General features: G+C 41.3%; 1 protein-coding gene across 1 annotated transcript in view; it reads left to right on the top strand.

The window, feature by feature from the left end:
* Positions 1-758: 758 nt before the first annotated feature.
* Positions 759-18,903, top strand: part of LOC136674221 (collagen alpha-1(XIX) chain-like) — a 48,500-nt gene continuing 30,355 nt past the window's right edge. Inside the window, exons 1-14 of the mRNA XM_066650120.1 lie at positions 759-851; positions 1,719-1,772; positions 3,313-3,402; positions 5,607-5,648; positions 6,547-6,624; positions 6,927-6,962; positions 7,095-7,139; positions 7,422-7,475; positions 10,175-10,216; positions 16,638-16,742; positions 16,860-16,913; positions 17,476-17,529; positions 17,635-17,688; positions 18,168-18,221. Of these exons, the coding sequence (XP_066506217.1) occupies positions 759-851; positions 1,719-1,772; positions 3,313-3,402; positions 5,607-5,648; positions 6,547-6,624; positions 6,927-6,962; positions 7,095-7,139; positions 7,422-7,475; positions 10,175-10,216; positions 16,638-16,742; positions 16,860-16,913; positions 17,476-17,529; positions 17,635-17,688; positions 18,168-18,221 (855 nt within the window). The remainder of the gene's footprint in view (positions 852-1,718; positions 1,773-3,312; positions 3,403-5,606; positions 5,649-6,546; positions 6,625-6,926; positions 6,963-7,094; positions 7,140-7,421; positions 7,476-10,174; positions 10,217-16,637; positions 16,743-16,859; positions 16,914-17,475; positions 17,530-17,634; positions 17,689-18,167; positions 18,222-18,903) is intronic.

Genomic DNA, 18,903 nt, shown 5'->3' with positions numbered 1-18,903 from the left:
TCCAACGGGCCAAGAACTGAACGTCCAAATGTCCCTTTACTTGAGTTCTCCAGTTGTGCAGATGAGGTTGTAATTCTCCCTGACATAGACCTACATATAAATCTGAAGATGACAGAGTACATTACAGAAAACTTGGTCTAACCACTTAGTCATTTTCAGACTGCTGTGCGGGTTTCGCAACACAGAATTCACCTGGAATGTGATAAAAACATATGTTTTCTACCCACACCCCCGTCAGTCACTACATATCAGGCTGAAGAGTGGTGTGAGAATAATTTTTGTATTTTACAGCTTATTGTTGACGCCCATAGCACAGGCTACTCTTTGAAACCATTAGCACTGTGTTTTTGTGGGTCATGCCATGTAACCAATGTCACAAAAACGCTCCTGATTTTCTGCCCCCTTTTGAGCTAAGGGGCCACTCAAGGCAACCAACGGTCAGATTGCCGCAATTTTCACAGCTGGGGAGAAATCAAAGGAACCATGGCAATTCCTCTAAAAGCTTTTTCCCCCCTTTCCGAATAAGTGAAAGCAGAACTCTCCGTCTCTCTGAGATAAATTTTACCAGCCCATCAATAGTGCACAGCAATTACATATGGATCCATAATGAAGGAATGGTCACAATATGTGCTCGCTCTCTCTTTCTCTCTCTCTCTCAGTGAAAGAGCCAAAGGACAGCACGGAGGAAGGTTATCCGAAAGGAATATGTAATTGGTCTCTCATCCATGGATGTGGTATAATGCTAAAAGCACTCCAGCATGTCTAATAGCTTTTCAAACTGTTCCGCACACAGGGCAAAGAAGGGCCGGCCGGTCCTGCCGGACCCCGTGGTCTTCCTGGAGATAAGGCAAGTGCACATATTCCCATCACTTTTTCATACCTTCAAATTACTTTTCTCCCCCGACTCCTTCTAACTACACTGACTCTTAAGATCATGACCATGCTCTCCAAAGTGGAGAAGGAGAAGATAAGCCCTCCATTTCAGTGCTGTATTTAAGGTGCCCTTGTAGACTTTGCCTCATGACTCACCTGTGTTACACAGATGGCCACTAGCAGGACAAGGGAGGGGTGGAGGGGAGGGAGCGCGAGGGAGGAGAATGGGTTTTGTGCAACAGAATGCTGTTTCTCTTGGCCAATTTTCCCTCACTGGGCCTATGAGCTAGCAGGCAAACTTTATGAGACAATATGGCAGGTGGGCAGAGAGGATTGTGAACAGTAACAGGACCTGGTTTTATTTTATTACTAGCTTAGGTTACTATTTCAAATAAAGAAAATGATGAGATGACTAGATTTCATCATATCGCAGCAATTTCTGGGCAAGGTAGACACCCGCCCTTTCAAGAAGTTACCTGACGCACTTCACTTAAGCTACAACGGTAATGGAACGGGCAATAAGAAGGATCCTGGGGGAATGGGAGTCTGTTAAAACCAGCACTGAGATGGAGGGAAGCTCTTGTGTATTATGCCATCCAGCTTTCAAATGTGAAAATCCATGCACATAGAGAGAGCATAGAAGAGAGACGCTTGGCCAAATCTACCTCCCACACCCGTTCACGGTAATGAGCTTTAATGGCCGCTAGGAAAGCAACAAAGATGCATAAAGTTTTGTGAATGGGAAGGCATTTGGAAAAGCCTTCGTTTCTGCAAGCTCTGAACAGCAGTAGACTGTGGGAGAAAGGCCTGACTGATGGCTCTCTTTTTTATTTTTTAATTTGCAGGGCTCAGCGGGGGAGCCGGGAGCACCGGGACTAGACGGAGCGAAAGGGCAGAAGGTAGACTTTAAACACAAGCCTCATCCGAACACTCCAGACGTTAAGAGAGCACCTGCGCGCTTCTAATGGGCCTTCTCTTTCGCTGAAAGCGTGATTATGAGAATTACAATCAAGGTCGAGTTCGAGAGCATCTCATTTCATTGAAAAACTTTGCTCTGCTGTTCTTATCTTGAGAGCACTCGGTGGATCAGGATGAAGAGCATCTCCTGGCGTCTGTGGTCCAGTGGTCGTGTTATTTTGCATATTTTCCCTAAACTCGCATTGTTTCAGGAGCTTGTAGTGGATGAAACGGCTCTCGATCACGGAACCCGATCCTCAGTCGTGCCTCACACTCATAACCACACCCTACCTGTGTAAGCAACCCAATCTAGTCAATAGCAGCTCCTCTTAAAGTTGTTTACGTTTTGGCTTGTGTGTTTATTTACCCGTTAAAGGCCTCTCATATTAGCAGCGAGAGGTCACGCCTACGTGTCCTCCAGCTATTTGGAGCAGAGCCCCTCGTAATAGACTTGGCACCTTTACAAACTCTTCGCTTGGAGAGACTGCTGTCAAGAACCTGTGCTGTTCTGCTGTGGTCTCTGCTTACGGTTTCCATAAACTGAACTAACGTATATGTCTAAAGCCTATGTATCTTTAAAATCTGTTTACTATCATTGTTCAATAGCAGGATTTCTAAGTGCTGTTGTCAGGTTTCTGTTGATTAGAGCCAGACCAGAATGACAATTGAAACCAACACCAGTTTTAAGTATCCAGTATCATTCAAATCCATGGCTGCGCATTTTATCTTCGAAACTGCAGTGTTCCAAAGACTCATGAATCTATGAACCTGAACAAAACATCTAAGCCACTTTTTAAAGTCCCCTTCTGTGATCAAATAAATAAACACTAAACACCTTTTTACAAGTCCTTTTCAACAAAAACATGGGAAGAACATGGGAACAATTTACAAAGTGGAAATGCTCAGCCATCGCATTGATTGCTACTTTTTGCATAAAAAATACAGGGTGTATTCCTGCCTTGCGCCCAATGATTCCAGGTAGGCTCTGGACCCACCGCGACCCTGCATTGGATAAGCGGTTACAGATAATGGATGAATGAATGTTATCTGGGTTAAAATTATGTTTTTGGAGGGGACTTCTAAGCAGATTATTACTCTTTTACTTCAGACTGCAGCTGTCTTGTAGTGACATTCTGATGAAATTAAGTCAATTGAGTTATGGGACTTCAAAGTCTCTGAATATATTGCCAATGAAATGTTAAATAAGGTAAGTGCTATTTAGCTGACGACTACGGCGAGATGATAGTGTAGACAATTTTGCAGGCAGCCTCAGATACTAGTTTATAACCGTGTTATGTGGAAATATTTTGAGTGACAAATGATGTTGCTGTTCTCACCTGTGTATCAGTGTGAGTGTGTGTATGTAACTGACACTGGCAGCGCTTTGAAGTGGCAGGACCAGTTTGTCACTGTGCCAAGCCTGAGATATCTGAACACCAACCCGCTTTCTGTCTGCGTACTTGTCTGTGTCTCTTTGTGTAGGGCGATGCAGGTGGAGCCCCAGGGCCACAGGGCCCACAAGGTCCCAAGGGTGAGCCTGGAGCACCTGGAGTGGCAAGCCTTGATCTTACAGTAAGTCAAAAGATCTTTTCCTCAGACACAGTTGCTGCGGTGCACAGATTGATCCACCACACAAAGAATACTTGCTCTGTTGTAGTCCTGCTGAGTTGAAGAACAGGGTGAAAGTGTGCTGACAGGGTATGCAGAGGAGCAGATGGACAGTCTCTGACTGTAGAACTACAAAGTGGACAATGTGTGTACAAAATACGGAGGTGGTTTTAATGTTCTGGCTGAATGTTTGCTGTACTGACAATGTTTATGATATTCTAGGGTGACCAGACGTCCTCTTTCACCCGGACATGTCCTCTTTTTTAAACTTAAAACAATGTACGGGCGGAATTTCACAAACGTCCGGGATTTTTATTTTTCTAGAGTTTACACAGAATTTTGAGAAGCGTTTCGTTCACAAACTAGTCCCGCCCTCCCCTACTCCGATTGGTTCGCTTGAGTGAGAAGGGGGCGGGGTGAAGTAGCCTAAAATCTTCTGATTGGACGGTCTGACTGTAGAGCTACCGTTATTGGTCGATAACCTTCTCTGTAAACATTTAATTGGTCAGTCTGCACATCAGTAGTCCTTGTTTACCTCAGGCAAAGCTCATGTACCTACCCTCATCTCGAGCAGCTATGCCGAAACGTAAATGTAAGTTCTCGCAAAAGCCCCCCCTGAGACATGTCCTCTTTTTCACCTTCTCAGATCTGGCCACCCTATGATATTCTATATGAAATAAGGACATTTCAAACTTGGGAAAGGCAGTGCTTTCTTTGAGGGTATTTAACAGACATTATTATAAATTGTGCAAATATTGTATTGAAAAAACACAAAAATGAAAACTTTTTCTCAGCCAAGTTCGTATGCAGCTAATTCGTTGCTCCACTGTGTCAAGTTTGGAAACGAGCTTTAAATTCATCAGATGCTGTTTCAGCAACAATGCACAAATAGTCTTTTTTGTCCCCATTTCTCCACCTTAACAGCTGTCAGCTAAGGTCCAGCATTATGGATAGCGCTCCCACAGCCATAGCAATATCGCCATCCTTCAGTAAAGCTCTGCAGACAGCTGGCTCAGCTGATAGGGCTCACAAAGCTCATGCAGTGCAAAGCCACAGACATTAATTACTCTCCACCCACACAATTATGTTTGTTTGAATAGAAGAGATATAAACCTTGTACACCACGAAAGTTGTAGCCAAACCCGTGCAGCCTAACACAAATGGGTTCAGTTGAGTTATCAAAGAAATTGGATTTGTACAGGAATGCATTTGCCTTCTAATAGGGCATTTGTTTCTCTGTGTGTGTGTGTGTGTGTGGTGTTCGAAAGAGTGTGTAGACAGCTGGGCAGTGGGTGTGTGGTGCGAGTGGTACTGAAGAGATCTGAACACAGCACTGCTCAGAGTCATCAGTCATACTCATCACAAACAGACAGGAAGAGATTCAGAGTTTTCAGTTTCAATAAATCATTTTTTAACAACACAAGAAGTCTGCTTATTGCAGATAGGTAAAGAGGCACTTGTTTGATGGTAGAAAGCTGAATTGACCCAGCAACTGTTGTGGGATTGGACAAAGTAAGGGGTGGACGACATACATATAGATCTTGTATATAATTTTAATTGTATAGATTATATATAAATACATTAATAATAAGTTTTAAATTACTTTTAAAGTACATTTATAAGCAGCTACGTTCATGCTTCTGATCAGATCTGTTTATTTAAGCAAGAATATATACATTTCTACTCAGACATTATTGCACTCTGTCCACATTAAATTGAATCTACATTAAATATCCAGAGTGTATTTTACTCTACCTCTTCAATCATCGGAAAACTGTGAGTTCAATCCCCATTAGGCCCTGTCCAGCAGAATGTGCCCTGTTCCTCGTACTGATCTTTGCTCACTAGAGTATTGGTTAGCTGATGTAACAGGGTGTCATTTAGTGTTCTCCTCCAAGCGTACTAAGCTGTTGGATAACGTTACAGCAGTGCAAAAAGATTTGGGGTTTGTCTTCACTGAGACACCTCAGAAATCACATTCTAGCCTTCACTCTCCCAGTTTGCTAGCAATGTGTGATGAGGGATCCTAGCTAATAGGTGGAACTGGCCAAGTCTGCATTTTTCTCTGTATTATTCCGTATTGTTTGGCACAAAACTTGTTCACTGATCTTAGGTGACATACCTCTTAAAGTCTGATTATCTGTTTTCTGTTTGTTGCTCATTGACAGGGAGAGATAGCTTCAGGGCCAAGAGGATCACGGGGGCCAAAGGTGAGTTACAGCAGCCTTGTCTTTGAAAACAACTTGTGGTATTAGTTGAGACGTCCTGTTTGCTTTTATGTAACATATTTTAAAACAAGGCAAGTCATTACAAACAGCTTCTTATTTACAATGGCCGCCTGCTTAATCTTGCCATTTCTTTGTTGAATTGTGTACTATATTTTTTGTTTGTTTCTTTATAGATTTTTGCTAATTTTTTGTTTAACTTTGGAAATTCAGCTTTTTCTTTTTTATATTAGAAATACAGGAAAGATTTCACAGTATTTCCAGTTTTAGATAGTTGCAGGCCAAGAAATGGTATATACAGGCAAATATAGATGGCCAATTGTCTGTTATTTTATACTTGAATGATAGGAGTACCTGATAAGAGTACTGGAGTGTAGGTACAACATAAACACACGTATATACATATTTAAACATTTAAGTGGAGGCTGGTCAAGAGCTAATATGACATTTTATTATCTGCTTAACCTACATACAGTCAATGAACACTATTTAGTATGGACTGTTAATGTACAGCTTGTTTGTGCATTTTCTGGTCCTCCATCAGTGGTCCGTTTTTGACCCCAGGTCTGATCTTGGCTGGATGTTTTGAGTGATAATCCACTCTCGCCCTAACAGTGACACTAATCTGTGTAAAAGACGCCAGCAACACAAATGTAGATAGAATTTTATATAAAAATAAATGGATTTTTAAGGGTTTCCTGATTGTGATTTTGATGGTTTGAAAACTTAAATTATCCTGTCCTTTTGAATTAACTCCCACAGAGATCATCTGGGCCCACTCCATTATGAGAGTGGGCTGAAGTGAACCATGGGAGTTCATTTAACACTGTGTAGTGGATAATCTGAGCTAGGTCTGTTTCTTTCCTCTGTTGTCCTTTAACAGGGTGAAAGGGGTGTCCCAGGGTTGCCAGGAGAGCCGGGAGAGAAAGGAGAGCCTGGTGTGGGAGTCACTGGCCCACCTGTGAGTTATTTTTCAAATAATCTTCTTACGTTTCTGGCATACAAATATGTCTACATGCTAAACACCCACCAAGCTCACATTCTCAGTTTAGGAGCAATATATGCAATTGGACTTCCAACAACTGAGCTGTAATTAAAACTGGAACTGAGCATGACTTAAAAGGAAGAATAGAGTGAGAATAGAATATCTACATATTTTACTTGGAACTGGACTCTTTAGGATTGTGGGAAGAGAGATTTAAATAGTTTTGTTGTTGTAACAGAAGGAGGATATGTGAAAATCATTTTTATTGTTATCTCCAGGGCATCATGGGACCAAAGGGAGAACCAGGGTTTGAGGTAATGTCAATATACCAGACGTATTATTTCTCATATCTCTTTATTAATGGATATTATATGAAGAATATATGCAAAATATATACGCAGCACATAAGCGTATCTTCAGGACTCAAGTGGTATGCTATCTTGCAGGGTCTACGTGGGCTACAAGGTCCTCCTGGAACCCCAGGCAGCCAGGTTGGTATATTTGGCTGATCTATCAAGAGTAATATATAGGTACCATTTTCAAATGCTGTTTAAAAAAAATAACAGCTATTGCATCTGTAATATTTTTTTAAGGGCTATGAATAGCTTTCACTCAGCCAGTGCTAATAATGTGTTTAATAATTGTATTAATCATTCACGTCTGTTCCCTAAGTCTGGGGGGCTTAAGCTATGAGTTTCAGAGGTGTGTGTGGTTCTGTAGAGATGTGTTTTATCATGTTATTTTATTCATTGATGTTTCAATGTTTTATACAGGGGCCCCCAGGTCGAGAAGGCAAACCAGGACCACCAGGACCCCCTGGTGAACCGGTGCGTTCCATGCACCTTACATTCAAATACTCAGATGTTATTCCACATCACAATGCAAAATCTTCAACCAGTAACAACTGACATTAAGTTCAGTCTTATTTACTACATTATATGTTGAAGTTTCCTTGATTTGACTGTAACTCCATGTATAATGTAATAAACAGCACATAATATTATACCCAACTACATTATGTGCATCAGTCTTACTAGATTAGTGGATTAAGATTTTATTACATCTTCAGGAATGTATTACATTCAGCTTTTATTACAGAGACAGCAGCTCTGTAAACAGTGAGAGAAGCTGAAAAAGTAAATGTGAATGTTCTCTTAACAGTAGTCCCAGAAAACAGACTGATGGAGCTATTTCCTGTTTTTATTTCCTTGCCATTTTCCAATCAGAAATTAGATAGCGATTTATTTCCTGTTTTCCATTTTCCCACATCAAAATGAAAATCAAAGGCCAAACCAAAACACAAAACAAGACACAAAAGGAAAAAAGTCACAGATGTATCTGCTGCTATGTTGCTTGATTACGGGGAAGAAAATGTGTTTTCCTTTACTTTAGTGTGGTTTGGGTCTGAAATGGAGTCCACCCTTTGTTTTTACCTTAAAACAAAAACTCTTTCTTCCTCAGAGTTCTGCGACATGGGGTAGGTACAGTTGTGAAATATCCCAAATTATTTTCAGAGTCTGGTTCCAAATCTGTCGAGCTGTCCAGAGCCTCTCTGCACAGTGAGAGCTGGCAAAATAAAGTCTAAAAATATTTACTTATTAGTGGGTCAGCTCCCAAAGAACCGATTATTTGAGTCAGGAACTCATGGTCAATGATTCAGTGAGTCAAAACTCTTGGAATCGACTCAGTTTGAGTTTATGCAGCACACTTCAAACTTAAAACAAAGCTCTGAATTATTTCAAAGTGAATCATATATCACTCTAATCGTACCCTGCTGTAAACAGTGGATGACTCTTTCCTGACTTCATCTGTTTAACTCTGGCTCTGGTACTGTCCTTTTAAAAACATAAAGTGAATGCGACTTGAGCACAGCCACAGAAAGGTGTGTGAACCTTTCGTTATACCATTCAAAACGGGGAAATGGGTCATTCTCCAGAAATGGATCATTCCCTGTTTTTCTATTGCAGGATTAGGCCATAGCAATGTTATAGTGAGCCACAGAATATGTCTGCTTTATTGTTTCTTTCTAGTCCAGTTCATCTACTCATTATTTACTCCCACTGTGTTTTAAATTGGACCACTGAAAGCAATGCTTCCAGCTAAGAGAGAAGTTTACAAATCCTGTGGAATCTCATGCTCATACTCTGAACATATTTGTGTTTTCCCTAATCTAACACACCTGAGTAAACTCATCTGTGAATCAGCATGTTTTTCATGAGCCGACTGAAATGAGTCACTGCACAGACACTTAGAGGGCTGCTATTGGGAATGACTGGTGAAGATAATGAAGGATTTAATCCCGTTTTATTTACGAATTTTGTCATGAGAAATTGCATGACGCCATTGACTTTTTTTTTTCCAAAATCACTTGTATTTGCACAAACGATGTTTTGTCCAGCAGTGAAGAAAATGCACTGTGGAGCGAGAAGATTGAAAACTGTTTACGTCTGTGTACTGTCATTGCTAGTGAGCACTCAGACAAAATAACCTCTTTTCCCAGCTTCAGCACACATTTAGCAAGTTGCACAGCGCACAATAACATGAATAGACTGACTACTGCAAATGCTTTTCAAAACCCTGACAGATCACTGATCAAATCTCAGCATTTCTGAAAGCATCCATGTGTTCAGCATCTTTATCACAACAAATGATTACAGTAGATAATCATTAACTGTATAAGGAAACTGACATTCTGGGGGGGAGAAAATAGAGAGATTTTCACTGAGCTTAATGGTTCATCTTCTCCAAACCCAGCCAATCAAACAAACTGCACTCCCAGAGCTTATCTAGCCGGATAAAGTCACAGTGCTATCTGAAAAATGGAACATACCAGTAGCATCCTGAACATGACTGGAAAGCAAATCACAGCAGGTGGACAGAAACATGGCAGGAACACAGGTTTGAACTGCCAGGAGATAAAAACTAATGCTTCAACGTGTTTACTTGTATTTTCAAGTATAAAATACGGTATTTTCTAGTTATTACAAGGGTTACGTTTGTGGGAAATGATAAAGATGCCATTTAAAGAGTTGTTATGTTACCTTTTTCAGGCATTTCGTGTTTTCCCTAGAGGACCACATATGTTTGTGTGTTTCTAAAACACTTCTAGTGCATTTCTCAGTATGAGACAGATTGCTTTCATGATTGTTTTAGGCATCTTCGGCTCATAAACCTCTGATCACGAGTGCCCCATTTTGTTTCATGTTTTTTTCAATGAGATATTACAAGCTGAACATCGGTGTCCAGAATTAATGTACACTGGAGTAGCACAGATGTGTCTTTAGAACGTGTCTATTGACCTTGCAGTGTTTTTATCACGGATCTCTGTTGACTTTTAGTGTTTATTAATAATGTCAGCCTCAATGCTCCAGTTAAAAACAAAAACACGAAATACATTTTGTATAAATACTAATGAATTTGTAATTAATGTTAATGAATTGTGTTAATTGTTTTGACACAGGAATCTAGGAGTAAAATGATATTTTATCTGATATTTTATTAATGATCTCATGTCTTCTTGTTCCAGACAGCGCTACCCATCGTTGGAGATATGGGCACATTCCTGAAGGTATTGTTCTTTCTAATCACTCAGACTGCCTCATAACTGTGCTCTGATTTAATATAAAGCTGTTTGCCAAGGAGCAGGTCAATTCTGTTATCCCCTAAGTGACATTACTTCGACCATATGCCGGAAATAAAGAATATAAATAAGGACGTAAGACAGAAGTAAAAGCAAGGACACACACATTGATAAGGTTTCGGGCCTCTTTCTTCAGTAGCAGGGTCGGAGCTTAGGGTCAGACATGGCTTGTCTAAGCAGCGAGAGCATGTTTTGTTTTATGTAATGTTCAATTTTTTTGCTGCATTTGTAGTGTAATATTTGATTAACTGATACTACTGATACTGTTGCTCTGGTTTCCCACAGAGCTAGAGGCTTACATTTACAGCATGTGATGAGCTCTTATCCAAAGCCATTTACATTTTGAATCATGTTGCAGTGTGTCTCACCTTCTCACCCTTTGACTGACTTAAGAGACTAGGCTTCAACTTTAACTACAGCCCACTGTTCACCTGCTGCATTATCGTTTATTAATAATGTGACGTTTTTACGACGGAGTTTTAGGGCCACAGCATTGGAAAAAAAAACAAGATTCCAAGATTAAAGTCAGAATTCAGAGAAAAAAACTCGGAAGGCTTTAGTTTATTGTACGAGTCCGAGCCGTAACGCGATGGAGCCTCATGGGCGCCGAAGTGCTACTCGTTCTGGATCCATCATTTTCGTGATCATTGATTGTATCATGTGAAACTACATGCCATGGGTTCGTGCACCGATTCAGGGTTTAAACACTAATCACACTGTGGTCTTGATGTGGAAGAGAAGAGTGTTTATTCCTGAAATCTATACCATAGCAGGACTTAAGCTACACACTGCATTCCATAGTTACACTGTGTCTACTCCATTATACACAGCGAATAATTCCACAATTTTTTCTCAGAATTATTCCGAGATTTTTTCTCAGAATTATTAAGAGATTTTTTCTCAGAATTATTCAGAGTTTTTTTCTACGAATTATTCCCAGTTTTTTCCGAGATTTTTTCTCAGAATTATTCAGAGATTTTTTCTCAGAATTATTCCGAGTTTTTTGTTTTTCAACGCTGTGGCCCTAAAGCTCCGTCGTACGTTCTAGACACCTTTACACTTATAATGTTTTTCAGCTAATAATTAGTAGCTTTGTTGATACAATGCTTATAACTTTTTGGTTTATTGTTTTGCTGTGGTGTCAGTCAAAGGACAATAGACCCCCTTTTGAGCTTTGTTTCCTCTTACGGCGTCTTCTTCATGTTCTGAGATTCTGGGTTTGTTTAATGCCACCATTACCTCTGCTTGTTCACTCTGGACTATCACCTGGAATTCTGTAACATTGCTTTGGACGACATCACTTGTAAAAACGCTCTATGATTAAATGGAATTGAATTACAGAGGAAGACAGTTGATGTCTGTTGCAGTGAGGACTCTTACTGGTGTTACATAGCATTGAACCCTAGTCAGAAGGCAGCGGTGTGTACTATGTTACACCAACCACAATAATCACAGAGCAACCATTGATTGGCTATCATTTTTTTATAAGGGTATAACTGAGCTTGGCCTGCAAGGCAGCTTTTAAAAGTCAGCTATTGAAACCATAGTAGAGCTAATAAACAACAGTCCAAGAAAGCAACTTGGGGCATCAGAAACCCTGATGATCAGACTGGCTTTAATCAGAGACTCATCAAAGATCTACGTAGATTTGAATACATTTACATGTCCTTCCAGGCTGCCTTTAGATTTTTCACTGAAATGAGTCTCGAGATCAAATGAGATTTGGTTTTAATTCCTCGCCAAAAAAATGCACATTGAGCACATCTGTTGTCTCCTTCTTTTTACATCCCCATTACAATATAAGCTTAACAACAGACCTACACACGGCGCATTTTGTTTTGAGATAACTCCAGTGTTTTGTATCCTCCAGCTTGCATTGCCTTATTTATGTTCTCACCTGGTTGTAAGCACTCAGCAGATGCATTCCTCCCTGCATAATTGTATGTGGACCTAGACATTGTATTGTGTTCTGAAATGTCTGAGTGATCCTATTGTAATCTGATGACAATGCATCCTGGTTTTAGAGCAAAAAAAAAACATGTAGATGCAGAATGTAATGAGAGGAATTACAGTTCCTCCAGAGAATATGTACATCATTTTTAATAGAGGCCTTACATTTATAGAAATTGTCCAGGTGAGGCACTGAACCCCAGCGGCCAGATCCTTCACTGGAGACAAACTCGAGCAGCGCTGCCGTGTCTGATCCAGTTGTACCAGCTTGTATCCACTTGTTGTACACAATCACACCACCACCACCACCATTTAATGTGTAGGTTCTCAAAGAAATTGAACACAAGCAACAAATAATTGAGAACTTTGACCATCCTGTCTTATCCTAGGGCTATAGAGACTTTAAGGTCAAAGAAATCAGGGATTGAATCTTCAGAGACATCTCCGTGTACTGCTTCAAAGACACTGAGTTGTTTTAGAGTCCTCTATTTGACTGACTTTCCCAGTGCTGTACAGTTGTTAGAAGGTGGTGTTGAGGTTTTGGCTGAAGTCTTCGAGTGCCTCCCTAAGGACTGCTGAGCTCACTGCAGCCAGAACCAAAATTATACTCAGAAAGCCAGCACTGATTCATCATGTAACACGCCATGCATAGAATTCTATACGCTACCCACTCCTCCAACCTTTACGCTGTGCCTCCTTCTTCTGTTAGTATCCTTCTGAACTCATTTTCATCACTGTAGCAATTGAAGTGCTGTTTTCTTTGTGGCTTCCGTTTCTTCGGCGCTCTCCAGTTGTCTGTGGTTCTGTTTGTTTGACACGTAATATTAGTCCGTTTTTCCTTCCCAAGAACGGAGATCACGATTCCGACGCTATGCCCGTGTTTTTCCCTTCCTCTGGTCCCTAATGAACCAGTCACAGTCGGCTCTCACTTCTGCTGCGGTCGAGAGAGGTTAGATAATATTTATATCTCATTCCACTGTATTTCATACACACAGCTGAGGAAGAAAGGCATCTTTTAAAAAAAGTGGGCAAGGTTGTATTTCCTCTCTCTCTCTTTCTCTCTCTCTCTCTCTCTCTCTCTCTCTCTCTCTCTCTCTCTCTCTCTCCTTTCTCTCTTTCTTTTTCTGTCCCTCTTCCTCTGTCTCTTCCTTTTCTCACCTTCTCTCTCTCTCTCTCTCTCTCTCTCTCTCTGGCTCTCGTGCTTTTTAAATCTCTCCCTCCATCACACTTTAACTCTCTCTCTCTCTCTCTCTCTCTCTCTCTCTCTCTCTCTCTCTTTCATTTTCCCTTTCTTCCATCTTTCTCTGATTCATTCTCATTCTCTCTCTCTCTCTCTCTCTCTCTCTCTCTCACCCTTTCCTCTCTCTCTCTCTTTCTCTGGCTCTCTCATGCTTTTTAACTTTCTCCCTCTGTCATTTTCCCTTTCTTCCATCTTCTCTCTCTCTCTCTCTCTCTCTCTCTCTCTCTCTCTCTCTCTCCATCTCATTTTAACTTTAACTTCCCTGTCATTCTCTCCCTTTCTTCCATCTTTCTTTCTTTCATTCTCTTTCTCTCTCACACACTCTCTTTTCTATTTCGTCTTTTCTTTTTTTCTCTCACTTTTTCTGACTCACTAGCTCTGTCTTGCTTTATTTCTTGGTCCCTCTCTCTCTCTCTCTCTCTCTCTCTCTCTCTCTCTCTCTCTCTCTGAGTGGGGCAGACTGAAGGAGTGTGGTGGGTCATGTCTGTGGCTCAGAGCAGGGGGGCAGGGTGGGGGGTGTTGGGGGGTGTTGTGATGCCTTCTGCTCAGAGGAAGGGGCTGAGTGGGGCATGGGTGTCTTCTTCAGGACACTTTTATTTTTCCATCACACAAACTGAAAAGGGTTTAGACACAATAAAACACATCTGTTTTTTCTCCCCTGCTTTACAGTTCCGTGGCCTGTGACAAACACCGCCGCTTTGTTGACATGTGCTGAGCGACAGCCTCCTGCTTTGCGTTCTCTTTCTTTAATAGCTGCCGTTTGTGCCGCTTTATGACGTGCTGCAGACACGAGTTCAAACCTCGAAGCACTTAACAAAATTGAACTTTTTATTTCCCAGACGCTCTCCTCTGTGCCGAGGCAACATCTCAAAACCTTAAAGATGCATAAACGTCTCTCTCACTTTCTCTCTGTCTCTCTCTCTCTCTCATACCCACACACAGCCACACAATGTCCCTCTCTCTCTCTGATGCATAGTCACTTGGTCTCGCTCCCTCTCTTTCTTCTTCTCCTTTGCTTTCTCTGTAATGTTCTCTCTCTCTCTCTCTCTCTCTCTCTCTCTCTCTCTCTCTCTCTCTCTCTTTCTCTGATGCATAAGTAACTGCACTCTCTTCTGTTTCCCCTCTCTCTTTTTGTGATATCTCTCTGATAAATGTTGTTCTGTCTCTTTCTTACTTTTCCCTTTCTTTCCCTTTCTGCTTCTCTCATTTCTTTCCTCTCGCTCTCTCCACCAGAAATCCACCATTCTGTCACTCTCTCCTTCTCTTTCTCTGCTTTTCTCTGTGCTCTCTCTCTCTCTCTCTCTCTCTCTCTGATGTCAATGGCGCTGTCACATTCTTTGTCAATGCTTTTATTTTTCTGTACTTCACCTTCAGTTTTTTATAACTATTTCCTCTCTCTCTCTCTCTCTCTCTCTCTCTCTCTCTCTGGTTCTTTTTCTTTCTCTCTGAGTCCAGTGTCTTTATCCCTCTCTCTCTCTGACACATGTCTTTTTTAACTCCTATAGACTGTATGTGTTTGCTGTATGGCCCATGTGCACTTTGCTAATTATGACAAACACATATGTATTCAGGGTCCTTCTTTTAAGTGCAGTTCACTGTCTGCCACCTATTCAACAGCTTTTCCTAATGCACTGGGAAATTAGTACCTTCAGAGAGAGGCACCACATCACAGGAAAGTACACAGAGCGCCAAATGTCAGCGGCGATACACACACCGATCGCTCTGTCTCCCCCTTATTACCCAGAAGCTTTGATTATGCTGCAAAAGCCTGCATAACTGCGGATGTCTGTGAGAGCAAGGGGCGGAGGAGAGGTTACCTTTCCTTAAGCTTTGTATGTATATATATATATATATATATATATATATATATATATATAATATTTTTTTGGGTAAAGCTGCATCTAAAAGCGATCCGCTTTTCTGCTTTTTCCTCACCGTATCTTTGGGAGAAGGAAAGAAAAAGTTAGGTGGTGAATGCATTAGCCCGACAAGGTCAAAGCCCGTGAAAAGCATTTGTAAAATCGTCGCACATAGCTAATGCATACCATTTCTCCTCACCGATAAGGTCAGCTGAGGGCAGAGAAAAAGCACTGGTCCCAGGCTGGAGGCTTGTAATTGCTTTATTTACAAGATGTCCTTTCCAGTCATGTACAGTGAGGGGAGATGAAAGCCACAAGCGTTTATGTCTCTCAGGGGTAATAAATGAAAACGCTGCTGATAATGGGAAAGGGACATCCCTGCGTGTATGTTATCAACTATCGGCAAGAGCAGGACATAGTAACACAGTAATATAGACATGGAAAATGTGGTGCGTGGAAAACAGACCTAAAGTTGGGGGATGGATGTGATGTGTAACATTAACGGACGTATCTATGCAGTAGGATCGGAATCACTTCCAACATATTACGTCTGGGAGTAATCATAGGGCCCTTTCCATTGTATACAAGATATTGCCGGGGCCGGGAGGATGTATGAGCTGGTTTTCAAGTTTAATGCAGTTTGGGTTTACAGACGATAAAAAGGAGGATAAATGGAAGTAGTACTGTCCATGATAATTCAGAGAGGAAATAATAACAGGAGAGAACTCAAACAAATGAATTAAACAAGGACTACGCTGACACAGCAAGGTTTTAAAAAACTGGAACAGAAACATACATCTAAGGGGAAATAGGAATCGGAAACGGGAATCAGAACACCAACACGTGTGCAGCTTACGTTCTCCTCCAGCGTGTTGAACTGTCAAATGATGTTGTGTTAGCAGCAGTGCTAATTGAAGTGGTAGCTGGCTCCACATGTCTCTGAGGAAGCTTGAGCTTGCTCTCACTCTACACAGTGCATGGCATCTAAATAAACGATGAGGAGAAAACTGGGACAAAGAAACAACATTTGAATATTTATGCATGGAAAAAAAAATAAAATAAAATAAATGGATTATGAAAACGTCTCCAAACTTGTGACTGGTACGTTATACCTACACTTACTGGACATTTTATTAGAAACACCTTCCATATTGAGTTACAATTACTGACCACAACCACTTTGACCGTGTTATTTAGGGCGGAGGACCCTTCTCAGCCGATCAGTAACATATTCAGAGGCTCCTATAAACCGGTTGAACAGAAATGGTTACTGAGGGTATGCCTGTGTTTGCCTCTACAGAACGCCTGCAGTGTGTGCCAGAACAGAGTACCAGGGTTGCCTGGACAGAAAGGGGAGAAGGGAGCTCCTGGAGCTCAAGGTGTTGAGGGCAAGCAAGGAGAGAAAGTAAGAAGCATACACCAAAGCCCTGATCATCATCATTTGTTAGAACTGAACATAACATTTATTATCTGAAGACTCTTTTAAGAAGTTTTTATGGGGTTTTTTTTGTGTGTGTGACAGGGAGACCAGGGTCTGAGGGGTCCGCTCGGTAATCCAGGAAAAGAGGGCCCTAAGGTAAAAACCTTGCATTTAATCAGAGTATTGGTCAAAACTTATTGAAAGAGGCACTAGTGAGTGTGTTTTTGAAAGCTGCAGCTACGGTCCAGCTCTCACATCTCACATTCAGCCTTTCATATCCACAAACACCAGCGTCTGCGGCACCCATCTGCCATTAGCTAAAACATACCAGTCTGCCTTTTCCACACTGTTGTGGTCCATTACGATCGTGTGCGCTGTTATGTTACAAAGAGGTGGATTTTGGATCTGCTATGTGACATTCTGTATTAACCAAATATTTAGCACAGAGCAGTAGAAAATCAGCAGTGGTTGCCATGGTAGCAGAGAGATGGGGTGTGCTGCAAAAGTTGGGTCTATTAGAAGACTAGTCACGTAGCGCGCTTAATGTGAGAGATAATTCTTCCCTCAGAATGGGAGATGGGAAGATCCTCGAATAGTCCATATGTTAACCTCGTGGGAAAGGTTAACGTATGGACTTTATGAAAACAGTGATTCACGATGTTCATGAACATTTCTGTTACTATTTCCCCACGGTTTGATTTGCTGTGTCCATTGCCAGGGTGTGAAAGGAGAGAGAGGCTTCTCTGGTCCAGTTGGGGACAAAGGTGATGAGGTGAGTTCGCAGACTGACCCTAGAATGACTGGGAGAAAGATTATGTTCATAAAAATACAAGCCTTAGCTGTAGCACATGTTTAATGACGTGATCTTTCTTCCAAGGGTCCTCCTGGTATGCCAGGTTTCCCTGGAGCAACAGGTCGAATTGGAGCTCCTGTAAGTACGTTTGGTCCCTGCCCAAACCATGTGTGTCTGAAATGGTAGTGTATAAGAGAAGGAAATGCAAGTCATTTTGGATCATTTTTATCAGGCTATAAAAGAGGAAATATTGATATAATGTAAAGGGCAAAAGGCAATTTCGAACCGTGTAATAAAACAAGACGGAGATAATTTGCTTCATTTTCTTTTGTTAAACATCAGGCTTATTGTAGGCCTTTGTTACAGTGATGGGTTTAAGACAAATGTAAGATGTGGAAAAAAGCTTTTAGCACTTGCATGATGGTTGATTTCATTTAATAGACGTATGTGTCCCTCACACAAGAGCTGGAATAACAGCACAGACGTTTAAGATAACCCAAATGTGTTCAATGGCTCAAATGTGTGTGACAGAATTATATGATGGTTTTCTGAACACATGATCCATTCTGTTGTCAGACAATACTTCAGTGCTATTCCTTTCATTGTTTCTTTTCCAGGGCCCCATTGGTAGACCTGGATCTTCTGGCCCAGCAGGACCAAAGGGAGAACGGGTTAGCAGCGCTATAATTTACAGTTTGGGTTTTCTGTTGACTTCATGTAGTACTTTAATGTCACAGGGGGGAGGTACCCCAGACTTTGGTCAAATTTGGGCTTTGATGAGAATGCATTGTTCTATCACTAAAATACAAGGCTGTCTTGTTCTTCCAGTAGTTTCCTTGGAGTTTCGAACGTCTGAGTTTCAGGCGTTTATTTAAGTCTGTGGGTGCTGGCTCTGTGGTAGCATATCTGACTTTATTTTTCCAAATTCATTGACAACTCTTATATATTTTATATATTCTTATAGAACTGATTAACCATAACTGACCATTTCCTCAGCTCCACTGTCCACAGGAGCACTTTTGTAGTCCTACAGTTAGAGACTGAAGTTGTTCATTGTTTGCCCCCTTTCATCCTGTTCTTCAATGGTCAGGACCCCCACAGAGTAGGTATAATTTGGATCATCCTCAGCGCTGCAGTGGTGGTGTTTTGCTGGTATGAGTGGATCAGACACAGCAGTGCTGCTGGAGTTTTTAAACCCTTAGTGACCCTGCTGAATGGTCCATCAGCCAAAAATATCCAGCCGACAGCGTCCTGTGTCCAGTGATGAAGGACTAGAGGACGACCAACACAAACTGTGCAGCCACATCTACAAGGTGAACCAACAATTAGGCATGTCTAATAGAGTGGAGAATA

This window comes from Hoplias malabaricus, chromosome 2 (genome assembly GCF_029633855.1).
Source record: "Hoplias malabaricus isolate fHopMal1 chromosome 2, fHopMal1.hap1, whole genome shotgun sequence".
Taxonomy (NCBI): domain Eukaryota; kingdom Metazoa; phylum Chordata; class Actinopteri; order Characiformes; family Erythrinidae; genus Hoplias; species Hoplias malabaricus.
The sequence above is the reverse complement of the archived record's forward strand: the minus strand, read 5'-3'. Positions and strand labels throughout refer to the sequence as shown.